This window comes from Olea europaea, chromosome 16 (assembly GCF_002742605.1).
Source record: "Olea europaea var. sylvestris chromosome 16, O_europaea_v1, whole genome shotgun sequence".
NCBI classification, from domain to species: domain Eukaryota; kingdom Viridiplantae; phylum Streptophyta; class Magnoliopsida; order Lamiales; family Oleaceae; genus Olea; species Olea europaea.
In genome coordinates this window covers 2,441,503-2,456,002 of record NC_036252.1, presented here as the reverse complement: position 1 = coordinate 2,456,002, position 14,500 = coordinate 2,441,503, and the positions used below count along the sequence as shown (strand labels likewise).

Sequence of the window (14,500 nt, the reverse complement as noted above, 5' to 3'; positions counted from 1 at the left end):
AAGCCTGGTATCCGCATCGCTGCTAAATGCTGCTAGAAGTAGCAACACTTGATTGTTTTGACCCATTCAGCGAATGCTCGGAGGTTAATAGGCTGAAGGAGGATTTATTTGGACAATTTTGGGTGATGATGAGTCGAAACTTTGCACAACGAGTAAGGATCTTGACTCGTTTATGAAGAGTTTCGAGCAGGAAATTAGGGGGAACGCCTTCACCAAAGGTGGATTTGAAGTCGGGTTCTAAAGAGTCTCAGTTGGATCTTGGATATTTGTTGGAGGCTTCGGACGATGAGATTGGGCTTCCTTCGTCGAAGGCGTCTCCAACTGGTGTATTGAGTGAAATGAATAGGTTAGGTGGGGGATGAGGTACGTAGAGAGAGAGAGAGAGAATAGGATAAGTAGTGGTGGGACGATCTGTGTATATTACGTGTAATTAAATTTTAATTATAAACCTAATTAACAACTGATTTGTGAAAATTGAACTTAATCCCCTAGTTTTTTGAAAATGGATGTTTAAATGTAGGTTTTTAGGTAATTTTTCCATCAAGATTCCTTCTGTTATTCAAAAAGTGTCAATAAATTTAGAATAAAATCGATTTTTAAGACCTTATAATTCAAATTTTATAATAAAAATTGTGATTGTAATATCTAAATATATGATATATTAATTTACTTTCTATAAATATATTGCGGTTTTAGTTAGCACATGTCAATACAATACAATTAAAATATTTTTCTTATGTGATTTTCCTTTGTTACACAATCGAAATCTATTAATTTACCTTTATATTGCCATTAATTGTAGTTACCTGTAACGCATCTGCGTGGGCCATACGACTGTTAAGTTTAATCTTGGTAAATTCCATATCTACCCGTTTGGTAGGGATTTTTTGCCCTAAAAAATTGATTTTTTTACCGTTATTTTACTATTCAAACCGTAATTTTTGACTTCTTCTCTCACATGTGGACCCCACTTTTCTTCTAGGTGTCAAAAAATCAATTCTCAAAATCTCTACCAAACGGGCCCTAAATAAAATCAAATTAAGAGAAAATGTTCTGTACATATTTCATAGATTGTATTAAATAGGATTAAACTTTAGCGTGATAGAATTTAATATACATCTATTCTATTTAATTTTATAGAATAAACTTACTGAATATTCCGAAAATAATGTCCGTTGTGCTATAACCTAATTCTCACTTATATAAGATTTTCGAGATTTGGTAGTAGTTGATCCTTCATTTTTTTTAAAACCAAAAAAAAAAATAAAAAAATAAAATGAAATGGTCCTTAAATTTCTTGAAATTTTAAGATATGTGATTGAAAAGTTGTGGGACTTATAAAAGATACGGTTAATATTAATTATCTGACTTTAATTTAAATTAAAATTAAATTTTAATCCAAACCGTCTTATTGTCTACTGACTAACCCTAGCAAATTTTTGTTTCTGTTTATGATTTATGGCATACTGCAAATTAACACCACAAAAAATACATAAAAAATATAAATAAACACAAAGAACATGGAAAAAAATAAATATAAAATCTTGAATGTATGTAATTCTTGAAAGAAAGCCAAATTACAATTGTATGCCAAAATAATTATAAATAATATTTCAACTATTCTTCTTTTCTCATCTCTATCAAGCAATAGTATAAAGAATAAAGTCAGTAGTATCAATCCCAACACCTTTAGAACCATAACAACCCGTCGGCGCTGAAACATCCCTGGTGGCGCTGCCGCCGGAGACATTGTCATGGTGGTGGTGGCGGCTGCCGTCATGGTTGGTTGGAGGGTGGTAGTACATCCGTGCAGTTTGTGGGCAGTGAGAATGAAACCTTGCAGCAATTCTCACTAATGTATCCAAAATCTCTGTATATTTACTCATCTCTTTTGCTCTCTGAGAAAAATGTAACCTTCTCGGAGGAGAAATAGTGGGAATAATAACTTTGCTTTAGGGAAACTTGGAGGCTTTATATATTGTTGGGTTAGGAACCTTTCCTTTCAAATTTACCAATAAATATTGAAGGATTTTTATTTTTATTTTTAAAGTAATTTGTGTAGATGCCCTCGTACTTTAAAATAATTCTGTTTGTAGTCCTCCATTTATTCTTTTCATTTGAAGATTCGGTCAATTTGGAATTATTCTTTTACATAGAAACCTTGCAAGAGCAGTGAGAGCCGTACAAATATAAAATATGATCGAGTGGCATGTACTTAGGTTAAATGTACCTATCTTTTCTTCTTCTTGACTATTTTGTTTTTAAATAATTTTTCAAAGTTCAATTTATAATCCCATTATAGAATTCTTAAGAAGCAAAAGTCTATATAGCCCCTGTAAAATTTAGTTGATAAAATATGTAATTAAAAAATTGTTAAAATTTGTAAATGTCGTAAACAGTTTGATTGAAAATGAATTTAAAAAATAAAATTGGGGTCATATAGTGATAAAGTATTTTAAATAAAATTGGGGTCATATAGTGATAAAGTATTCTTAGTAGGACTATATAGTACACTTTCTTGTTGCACTCGAGGTTAGGAATGACAATTTGACCTGAAAAATTTGTGCCCCCAGTTTGAAGGGATGACACGACCAGGGCTCTATCCTTGCTCGAGAACTAGTTATTTAGACATGTAATTCAAAATTTATTTATAAATACTTTAATTCGATTTTTTTTCTCCAAATTCATTAGCCGTATTTCTGAATTACTCTATAAAATTAAAAATATATAATTGGGACGGTGAATAGCATGGTGTCCTACCCAACCCCACCTTGTCTTGCCTTAAGTGAGATCGGAGAGGGAAAATTTGCGGTAGTCAAGGTGTCCCTATTAGAATCCACTAGTTAATATCTCATAAATTGCACCATTCATTCTCTGTGATATTTAAGCATTTCAACTAGAATACATATGGCAATAATTTTATATGAAAAAAAAATCATATTATTCAGATAAAAAAAAAAAAAAATTGACTTATAAAAAAGAATAAGGATCCAATTCAAACTGTTTGGTTGTTAAAAATATGCAAGTTTTTGAATGAAAAAAGATTATCACGGTTCTTATTTCTTAAATTAATCTACCATATCTATCGAATAAGATTTCTGGTGGATCTATTCCGTATAGGATTGATGAGAAGATCCTTTCAATTAGCTAGAATCCGTTATTTGAACGAAACTCTTCTACTATTAGTATTCATTTAATTTGAACTTAAACCCGAATCATGCATATGTTCAAAATGTAATGTATTTATGTAGCTATTGGTCAAAAAGAATCTTATGTGACTCAGTTAGTGAAGTTGAAATATTGCGAATATGTACCGTAGCTATTAGAATTATTGCCTAAACTAAAGTGACTTTTGACTTAACTATCGAATTTAATTTAAAATTTAAAAATAAAAATCAGAATATTCTTAACCCACGTGAATTAGTGGTAGCAACAGTTAGTGATTAATTGTCCTTTTCGTCAAGTTGCACTGGAATAGGTTATACAAAGAATAGAATAATTATATTCAATTAGATCACAATAAATAAGAAAAAATAATGAGGCAGAATATAAATATATCTAAACTATAAGGGCTATTCTTAAAGTATGACTTCGTCTGTGCTGCGGAGGAGTAAAGTAAACTATGTACCAAGAGCTGCGTCAAGTTTCCGCGTGCCCCTACAGTGTAATATTTGCTTTTTATTTACAATAAAACCCCTCTATTATCTGAAAATTACAAATATTGTCTAGACTTTTTTCATTAATTTCTCCAGACGGTCAGAGAAAACAATAATGACAAATGTCTATAGAAATTAATTGTCAACTTAGTCAAGTATTAATTTCGTAATTTTCAAGAAATAGAACAATCTCATTATAAGCTGCTCGTGAAGGTCATTATTACGTTTTCGAGATGCAAAAAAAGTCATTCTTTTAGAGAAGTCCTAACTAAGTTCTGGACACAAGCTTAGAAAGTTTGAAATCGGCACTACTACAAATCAGAACTTCCAGTAAAAATTGTAAGAAAAATTAAAAGATTTGGAACCACCACTGCAATTACCACTTACATTGAATAAAAATGTTATCAAATGAATTATAATTACAAATGAAATGACCGAAAAAGAAATATGAGTTAATATATGCTCTAAGTTTGAATATATCATAAAAATATTAAAAAATAGGAGTTCTTTAATTACAAGAAATCAAGAGTCTTCCGGAAGTCAATGATTCCGTGAATAACTCGGGATATTAAGAAATATTTTTAAAGACATTTCGGGAATTGATCTGATTCTATCTCTGCTCCTTGCGTTTGAAGAAAGGAAGGATCTCTTTGAATCATGGGTACTGGACCCTTTACACGTAAGACCTATTGCTCATGCAATTTGGGATTCTCATATTGGTCAATCGGCGGTGGAAGTTATTTTTTGTTTCATTTCTTTTCGAACAATCACAAACACTTTTTTGATCATGGATCTACTACCAGAAGTTCAACGCATAATTTCAACATTCAATGCGTATTCTTGAATAATATCATTTTTCAATTATTCAACTATTTCGGAAAAATCGATGATTACAGTGCTAGTACATCTAAGAATTAAAACAAATTCACTATACGTCCGGTAAAGTAGCCATACAGCACTTCAATAAAGAAAATAAAATTAGAATTTTATCGATTATGTTGTCCAATCATGTTCAACAGTACACAGCAAACTTTTCCCTAATGTACAAATAAGATCTCAAGAATTGTCAAAAGAAGATATTAGCCTCCAGCATGTAATCATCTAACAGCTTCTGGAGCAGAGTTGCAATAAGGTGTGTGCAAACAGACTAACTTTGTGCACATCAGACACACACTAGCAAAGACGACGCCGACGGTGAGCCCAGAAACACTCTTTCGTTTATCTAACTTAACAGCTCGTCTGACAATGCTAGCGAAACATGGGAATAATCCCCCGCATGTAAAGACCATCACGTGGTCGAGGCCGCTGTAGTCAATTCCAGCAAGTATTGCTCCGATTGCAGATGACGGGCCTACAAACCCGATGAAAGCAGCTGATAACAGGGAAGCATGCCAGCTGCCAGTTGCCCCGTAAATGCAGCTAGCTACAGCAGCACCCCGAGGAAATCCATGGAGAGAAACGGGAAGGACCATGTGCCGACCAAGCCCGTAAGCTTTAGGTGCAGCTACTCCTAATGCAAGACCCTCAGAGAGGGCATGGAGGGCAATAGCCACACAAGCCAAGATTGACTGTAAAGTTAGTGCACTAACTGAAATGCCAGTGACAGCAGATAATGCATTTGCTGAAGTTTTTTTACGGCTTCCAAGCTTCATAGTACCGGACATAGATAAATGTATAAATGCCGATCCCGTCCCTAACAAAAACAGGAGAGGAAATATCCCCATCTTGAAAGACAGTAGTAATTGTAGAGGTCTCCAAGCACCGAGAACAAAAGCAATTCCAGAGGCCACGCCAGATAGGAGAGCATGCTGAAAACGGAAAGTAAGAGCAAATGCAACAAGAGCAATTCCACCAAGCAATGGACCTAAACCGAAAAGTAGAGAAACAACGAATCCAGAAGCATCCTCCGCACTGTGGTGTGAAGCAATTTGGTTAAAAGATAGGTAGGTTCCATATAGATTCAACAGTTTTGTTTTCATTCAGTTCATATTAAGCAATTAATAAAATTTGAAAGGTGGAATTCTCTTGCCACATTCTAAACGACAGATGTTTTGCAAAAAATAATACAAATCTCAAGCATTCCCCTCAATAACAACCATCGTTTCTGTTTACTCAACATTAACGTATCCATTCCTAAGTCCAAAGTTTTCAAAGTTACAGTGCCATGATGTTGAACACCTTAATTTTCTCAAGTTCTATTAAACCATCAATGCACAGGAACTAAGCAGGGATATTAGGTGGTGCCCATCAAATAGTACGATTTGCTATTGTACACCTAGCCCACCAAAATAAAACACGTTATTAGAGAACATAAGAAAGTTTTATTATTTTTCTAGAAGTCTTAATAAAATTTTAATATATGAAAAGTTATACTGATTTTACTTTTATTAAAGTTTTTTTCATAAATTCCACAAGAATTTCATTCATTCTCAGTTCCATGTTAATTCAGCATGAGTTGCCTATATATGTGATGCCAAATTTTATAAATGAAATTAGTAATTTTTCCTTCATTTCAACATATCAGGCTTACATGTATCGAAGTTACCAAGATAGAGGAGAAAATAGTATTTTCTGTCTTAATTTTTCTAAATAAAATCTCAATCAAGAGCCGTACAAGATAAGCATCCTTGTCATGCCATTGGCTAGTCTTGACCTGTGCCGACTTCTCCGATTCCATAGTGGAATACAGGTTGGTAAATATTGTGATAAATATCAAATATGTACCTCCAGGATACCACAGAAAGAAGAATGGCATATGAGAAGGCAAGACATCCTAACTCAATGCTACTACATCGGGTTCAAATATTCAGAGCAGAAAGGGAAGTGTAAAAAAAGATAATGAATATTCAGTGAACCTGTTAACCCCGATCAAAATCACTCCTCAAGCAGGAAGTGAACACAACCCAGAAAGAAACTACACCAAGCATGCATGCACAAAACAAAGAACATGGAGGGAGAGAGAGCTTACTTGTAGTTGTGGCTGAGATGTTCAAACACTGCACTCAGAGCTTCCATGAATGCCACAGAAAGTGTAGCTGCAGATGCAACGTGAGAAGGAGAAGCTTCCTACAATCCAGATGACAGAAGAGACAAAATTGCAGTCAAAAGCAAAAATTTTACGAGTGTGATGGTGATAAACTCAAAAATGGTATAACAAAGTCAAATGAGATCTCAAATTTTAATGTGTTTTTAAGATCAAAACATAAGTAACTGCATTATATTTCTCCTCTTCTATTTTGTTTTCACCCTCGACCATGTTAACGAAAGGGAAAGGAAGTGAAGGATAATCTTGCCATTGAAGTAAAACAGAAATGTCGAATTAAATAATTACGTCTTCTGTTGGATGAACTTGTTCATAGGGAACAAAGGAGGGCGGAATCTTATGCATCAAAAATCATAAAACAGAAGTGCAGTTTAACTGTAGAAATGCATACTCTAAGAGGGTGTTTGATACCCATTTTTATGTAAAAATGCATTTTAGAATAGTAAATTGATGGGAAATGTGTGGTTGAGAAATAAAGAAATTTTTTTGATTTACGTGTAATATTATTTTAATAAAGAATGTGTGGTTGAAAAGAAAGAGAGAGAAAAATGCATTTTGAAAAAAATGGGTACCAAACGGGAGGCCTTAACCACTGCAACAGTTAACATGATCTGACTAAAATTTCGCATACAAATAACTTAGTTTCTCCCAATCAAATCTATATCCATACACAACAATCTAGTTCTTACATTAATCCTTAGCCAGCCTGCACATCAAAGTCCATGGTTCCAAATTCAGGAGTAACATTTTGCACTCATTCCTTTGCTAAAATGTGAATCCTTCTTTATAGGAGTACATTCACAGTTTTCGACTTCATTTCAGTGATATTTAATTCCACCACAAATAAAATTGTTATAATAAAACATGAAGTCAGCTTTCTTGGCCAGAATAATGTTTTACTCTACATGCTCACGTGATTTCGTTGGATTTGCTATACACATGTTATATTGCTTCCACATCAACCAGAAAAGGGAGAAATAAATGTTTCACTTAGCTGGAGCAGTCAACAAACTTACAAAATTGAGATGAATGGAAGAAAAATTTGTTGCTTAATTTGTTGGGGCATATGCAAACTACCTATGTAAAAGTAATAGAGGGCACAATACTTACAAAGTTGAAACACCAGAAAATTCTTGTTTTAAACAGACTTTTAGCTTTTATTTCTCGAGACTTTTAGCCTTCTTTATATTTTCCATACTCTTTCTGTGTGTGTGTGTGTGTGTGTGTGTGTGGAAAGGAAGACCAGAGAGGGGAAGGGTGTCAAGCAAGTTACCTTAAATCCATCTGGAAGGACCTCTGCAATAACCATCCAAATCATACACCCGGCAGCAAATCCAGTGGCAAATGGAAGGAACTTGTTGAATGCATCAGCACATATAAAAGATGGCACTGCTACAATAGGCTGCATTAAGAAATGATTTAAAATTCCAATTACAAACTTATATTATAACATTCATAAAAGCAAAATCTAAAGAAGGGAAAACATGCTCTCTCTTGATATCACTCAACTCAATCCAGAAGTTAGTTTTCTCGCTATAAGCTATAGCTCTATCAATCCAAATATTCATTGTAAACCATATATTAGGAAAGAAAAACAGATCCCAACTTTGTTGTTCTAAATTATTGCTGTTGGGACATTTTATCTCACCATTATATAATTTGCTAGGTAGTAAGCATTCCCAAATATGTCAAAGGAAAACTAACCAATTACCTGTGGCAGTGATGTAATCACACTCCATAACATAGCTTTCTGTGGAGAGACCCCTCTCGATGCAAGAACCATACTAACAGCTAATCCCTCTGGTATATTGTGAACGGCAATGGCCACAGTAACCAAAATCCCTTGAGATAAACCCTTGGACCCGGCAAAGGATACTCCAACACCAGAGCCCTCTCCAAAAGAATGAAGAGTCATAATTCCAACAACAAGAATGACTTTAGCGGCTTCTGCTCCTTTTATATCCAACATGCTCACTTCACCATATTGCTCAAGAATCTGAACAACAGAAACTCAAATTTTAAGAGAAGCCGGCACATGGAAAAAGAGATTCTTGATTTGCGAAACACAAATGAGAGAGAGTTTTTTAAACACAAATGGTAATAAGCTTAATTGATAACAGGGAGATTTAGATTGCGGTACTTATTCACGTCACTTATTAAGGCTGTATAAAGATTGCATTGTTATATCCCAAGGTTTTTAGCACTTCAATTGTGGTCACCAAGAAAATTTATTGACAGTGGGTAATAAGCTTAGTATTTCAGCTGGATGGGCTTAAAAGGATTATGCAGAATTTTTATTAATACTCGTTGTGGTATTCAAAGTGACAGTGACATGGTTGATACTATTGAAAACAAAAATCAAAGATGATGGCACCTAGCTCATTTCAGCAGTCTTTTATGATTTCATTGAACCTGTCCCCTCACTCCCTCCCCAAAGGATAAATAAAAGAGAAGACGTGTAAATATTCGTCGAACTAGGAGAGGACAAATATTACAGGCACCCTTCAGGCTGCATCATTTCAAAACTTTTGGATAGTACTGCCAAAAGCATAAAGCAAGGTTGTGCAGGAGGCATATTATCATACCTAGCAAGTCTATGACATAAAAAAATTGAAAGATAGAAAAGACCCAAGAAAAGACAGATAAAAAGGATCCTAAACCTAAAGATATAACAAAGACTCAAATAAGACATCTTTTGGTTAAGCTTGACAAGGCAAATGGGAGATGAATATGTGATAAATTATAGTAAAGTAGAAACTATTGTAAACATGTTCCAAAATATACTGTACTCATAAAATCGTAACTAGTGGGACATACTTACTGATGAAACACCAACTCAGATTTAACCAGTATGAATGCAAGATAATATACAAAATTCGGTCTCGTGTATGGTCATATTAGACACAAAAGCAAATTACCCTGAGACATGAACAAAAGAAAAAGAGGAACCTACAGATTTTACCGCATGTAAATAAAAACAAAGACACATATCAGATCATACAGAGGTTAAGGCTAAAATAAAGAAAAGGAGAAGACAGGAATTGCGAGTGCTTTTCAAAAAGAGTAAAAGAATTTTTAATGGGAAAAAGGAGGCATGATTAGCTGTCCAAATTAATGATCAACTACTAACTGCAAAGCTGGAAATTGCTAGAGATGAAAGGATATACCTTCTTGCAAAGCCAAATGAAAATGCCACCTGCCAAAATACCCAACACAACCCAACTTCCACTGCCATGGCCCTGTCCTTCTTGTATAAGGTCAAAGCTTGCTGCCAACATTACTCCTGCAGCCATCCCATTACATATTCCAGCCAACTGAGCATCAAGCTCCACAAAAAAGAATGGCACAGCACCTAAACCAGTAGCTGCAGCCATTGCCATAGTGAAAAATGCAACTGTTGACACAGAAACTCGGTTGTTTCCACCCTTCCAATCATCCATTTCATTATTGATAATTTCAGAACTAAAAGTATGCTCTGTGCCTGACCCATCTATCACCCCACTCCCTTCATTCCACCGTGGAGCAGTTCTTAACTTTTGTAAAGTTTCTTTTTCACTTTCGGCGTTGACATTATTATTCAACAATGTAACAAAGAGAAACAGTAAAAACACCTGCTTAAATCTCAAACCCATTATTAACATATGCACAACATCAAATCATTGCACTGAGCATAAGTCAATCAGATTTACAACTTCAGCATGCTATCTAATGGACATATACAGCGAACCAAATCAACTATCTCAAAGCAAGGTACAGATGAAAAGTTTTTCAGACAACCAGAATGTTTTTAAAAATATAGCTTCACGGGATCACTCAACTGAATTCCGATTGTGGATGCAAAATATTTGAAGACATCAACAATTAAATGCAAGCATGTCACCCTCCCTGTTACGACAAAGAAGAAGCAATATTAGCCAGTGATTCACAATGCATACACGATCTAGAACACTCCAAACAAGCAAATATAGGGACAAATTTGCAGACAAAAAGCACATGATATAGTCAGCATCAATCTTCATATATTCCCATTACCTGCAAGGCATTTTGAGTACATGCTAATGGCAATATTTATAGTGCACTTTGTACTTAATTTGTGTGATCAGAAGAAGTTCAGAAGTCAATAACAACTAGAGACTATCTTCAAGACAGACGGGCTATGTCAAAGGTTCTCTCGAAAAGGAATAATGCCAATAACCAAATTACTAGTTGCACTGGTAACTGTCATCCAGTTTTCCCATACATAAACTAAGAACAATATCCATAAAGTTGGAATACTTTTCCAGAAAAGGAAGACTTTTCCTTCTGCTCTTAATAAATTAAACAACACGGAGACTCGTTTCTTAAGAACAAATCCTAATACAGTGTTACATGATAATTGCACACCATTCAACGACCTCCAAAAGATTCTACAAGATTTATTTTCCTCCAAACGATGATGATAACATAATTCAGACACCAATTGACTTATTAAGAGAAAAATAAATATAAATCTAAGTCTTTAATATTCATTCTTCCACAGGGAAAAAATACTGAATCAAAAAGTCACGTTTTGTTGACAGAAATATTAAAGTTTAAAGATTGTGCATTTTCAATTGCACTTCATTAGGCATCTACTTCTAGAATGCAAATTAATCTTGATCTGCAACTGATAAGCATCAAAATAAAAAGCTAAAAACATGTTAATAATTACAACATACAAAATACCTAAAATTATACAGGAAATAACACATTCTACCTACAATACTTTTTCAATCAAGAATTCATCATAGCCAAAAGCCCCTAACAAATCAAATTGACACAGTTGGAAATGGAAAACCCCAAAAATCTAAACTTGAACAATTCAACGGTCCATATGTCCCACAACACAATCCCTTGCACAGTGGAAAGCAGAAATACAATTACTGAGAATTTTGAAGAACCCAGAATACACAGATTACACACCCGTATGCATACGTTGGATAGAATTACAATTCAGAAAAAGGTACCATTTTTTAATGCAGTAAGCAATGAATGGAATTAAAATTATCTTGCATTCCCTTTTTCTTTCTTTGTCTCTCTTGAGGAAAAGGGGTAGGCTGTTTCAGGGAGGGTGGGACTAAAAAAGATGAAGAAGAAGACGACTTAACCCACCCGTTTCCTGATTATACAGTGGATGTTGACGGTGAAAGATGAATTATAAGTTTAAATGATAGAGAAATTTTCACAAAATTATTTGTAAGGTTATGAAGATAAAGTTGGATAGTTTAATTTTTTTTCCTTGTTTTTAATTAAAAAGTTACCTTTTTTAATGTAACTATTAAGTTACTGCTTTTAAGTTTCGATCCAAAGTATTAAACAAACACAGTGTTAATTTATTTATTTACAGATTAATTGAGGAACTTTTATTTCGTACACAGAGAAACAAAAAATTAAGTACGACAATATTGAGGTTAGGACACTATATATCAATAGTTTTTCTCCATTACATTTGTTAATGGTTGATTTTTATTTTTATTTTATATACAATTATATGCTTCCCGGCTATAACTAGGTCCAATTCAATTTATTATTTATTTATTTATTTATTATTATTGTTATTATTTTTTTTTTTTTTCTGTCAACCCTTCTTAACTGATATTTTATTTCAAGAACTTTGGTACACACACAGCAAATAGATGTGTTTTAAATTGTTTAGTGCGTATATGCTGGGTGCTGAGTCAATCCTCAACTTGTTTATTGGGTAATTAGCAGAAAAAGTTCTTATCGTTTGCATTCATTGCTAAAATAGTCCTCAAGGTTTCAAATTTGATATTTGCACCCTCATTTCAAACATTTCTTGTTGAACTGATCCTTGCCGTCACATTCCATTAATTTCACCGTAAAATAAAGCATGAAATTCACTCATATTATTTGAAAATGGTAAATTAGTCAAGTCAATATATTTTTTTCCTCTCTAAAAGTTTTTGATGAATATTTACTAATAATAAATAGATGTTTACTGATGGTAAATAAATGTTTATTCAATTTCAATAACTAATGCAAATCAAAAACGAAAGTCTGTTAAAAAAAAATATAGTGAACTTTCAAAGATAGATAACCTTATTCAATTCAATATGTTCAATGATGAAACCTAAGATTCGTTATATTAAAATCATGCTAATTAAAATATTAAAAAAAAAAAGGCATGGCCCATTTGAAAACCTAAATTGTGGATTTTGGTCTCCCGAATTTTGGTGTCTCCAATAAAGTTTTGCTAAGAAATTCATTTTTGTGTGAAAAAAGAAAATAGCATTTATCACTCAAACCCAACACAATGGCAATGGTAGCAGATACAATGAAAAGACTAATAATGTCATTGTCCTTTGCAAGACAAGCCTCAAGAATTTGGTTGATTGATTCAACAAGGGTTGACTACTTGGAGTAAAATCGATTTATAAAAAAAACCACAACTCATTTCAAAAATTGAAAATAAAACTTACCGATGTCGACATTGAAGTTGTCGGTTTTGGAATGGCTGGGAAGGTGGTAGTGGAATGGGTTCAAGGGGTGGCTTCTTCCTTTTGGAGGATTTTGGAAAGTGTGAGGTTTGGTGTGGCTTATCCAAATTTGAAATTATGTTGTGTATCAATTCTCCTTTTATTTTTATGAATGGCCACGATATAACTTTCTAGAATTTAATCTATTATATACAAAAATCTTTTCCCCCAAAAAATAAATAGTTATTTGACTAATTTACCCTTTTCAAATAATATGAGCGTGTTCCTTGCATTTATTTCATGGTGAAATTAAAGGAACAATGACGAAAAGGACCACTTCTGCAAGAAAGGTTTGAAATGAGGATACAAATGTCAAATTTAAAACGATAAGGACTATTTTAGCAATAAATACAAACGATAGGGACGTTTTCTGCTAATTACCCCTAGTTTATTTATCAGTTTGGGAAAATTTTGTAAATGATTTGATTTATAAATATATATGAATAAGTGGTGGATAAATTTAGAGGTGTGCGGGGTATGATCGATTTTGACGCAACTCGATATCGAAACTAATGAGGTACAATAAGAAGAAGATTTAATGGAAAAGTGAGACCGTCGTCGAAAGAAATAAATTTTTGGAGTGTTTGTTTTCAAAGAAGTTCGGGCTAAATTTGAGTGGAAAATGTGTTTTTTGATTTTCTGGATAATCTTGTTTTAATTAATAAATTCAAATTTTAATTTCGTTTATTACAAATATTGGAGATTTTAATTTTCTTTATTATCTAGAGTTTAGTCGTTGCCCAATTTAATTATTATTTTAAGTGAGAGTTAGAATCCTAATGCTAGCTGATTTTGATTTTAATTTTAAAGAAAAAAAATTTCTTCAAAATTTTTTCTTAATATTCTCTCTTTCTTTGCATTTGTAAGCCGTCCGCGACAGGGGTACTTTTTAAATTGGCTTGGTCAAACAACCAATTTTCCAGTTTGACCATTTTTTATTTTTTTTTTTGTATTCACCACATTGGCCTCTTGTCAATAAAAAGACAATTGTGCCCTTATTTATGTTTCACAATTATAAAAGTATATCAATTCTTTGAAAGACAATAATACCCTTAAAAGTTTAAATAAATTCAGTTACTTCCATACGTAAATTTCAAAATCAGTTTTGCTTATCAGTTTCTCCAATACAATAAAAAAGAAATTTTTCCTTCCATCTGCTAGAATATTGAAATCTCCCAAAATTATGAAAGGTTCAACAAAGAAACAATACTCACAGTCGGCACTGAAAATTGGTAAGTGTAAATACGTATTTTTAATTTTGTTTTAGTTAAATTTACTGTTTGAAT

The 14,500-nt window shown here is 33.2% G+C and overlaps 1 protein-coding gene across 4 annotated transcripts; it reads right to left on the bottom strand.

Moving 5' to 3' along the window:
* Positions 1-4,591: 4,591 nt before the first annotated feature.
* On the bottom strand, positions 4,592-11,893 carry LOC111411687 (putative zinc transporter At3g08650). Of its 4 annotated transcripts, XM_023042241.1 has the most exons (7): positions 11,685-11,892; positions 10,518-10,584; positions 9,867-10,310; positions 8,411-8,695; positions 7,973-8,101; positions 6,625-6,722; positions 4,592-5,567 (listed from the first exon to the last, which is right to left on the bottom strand). In XM_023042241.1, exons 3-7 carry the CDS (start codon positions 10,137-10,139, stop codon positions 4,754-4,756), a joined length of 1,599 nt encoding a protein of 532 aa, XP_022898009.1. In that variant the 5' UTR covers positions 10,140-10,310; positions 10,518-10,584; positions 11,685-11,892; the 3' UTR covers positions 4,592-4,753. The 4 variants fall into 4 exon arrangements, with proteins under 4 accessions (XP_022898009.1, XP_022898005.1, XP_022898007.1 ...); XM_023042237.1 differs by having other exon boundaries at positions 9,867-10,584; positions 11,685-11,893; XM_023042239.1 differs by having other exon boundaries at positions 9,867-10,584; positions 11,830-11,853.
* Positions 11,894-14,500: the final 2,607 nt, after the last annotated feature.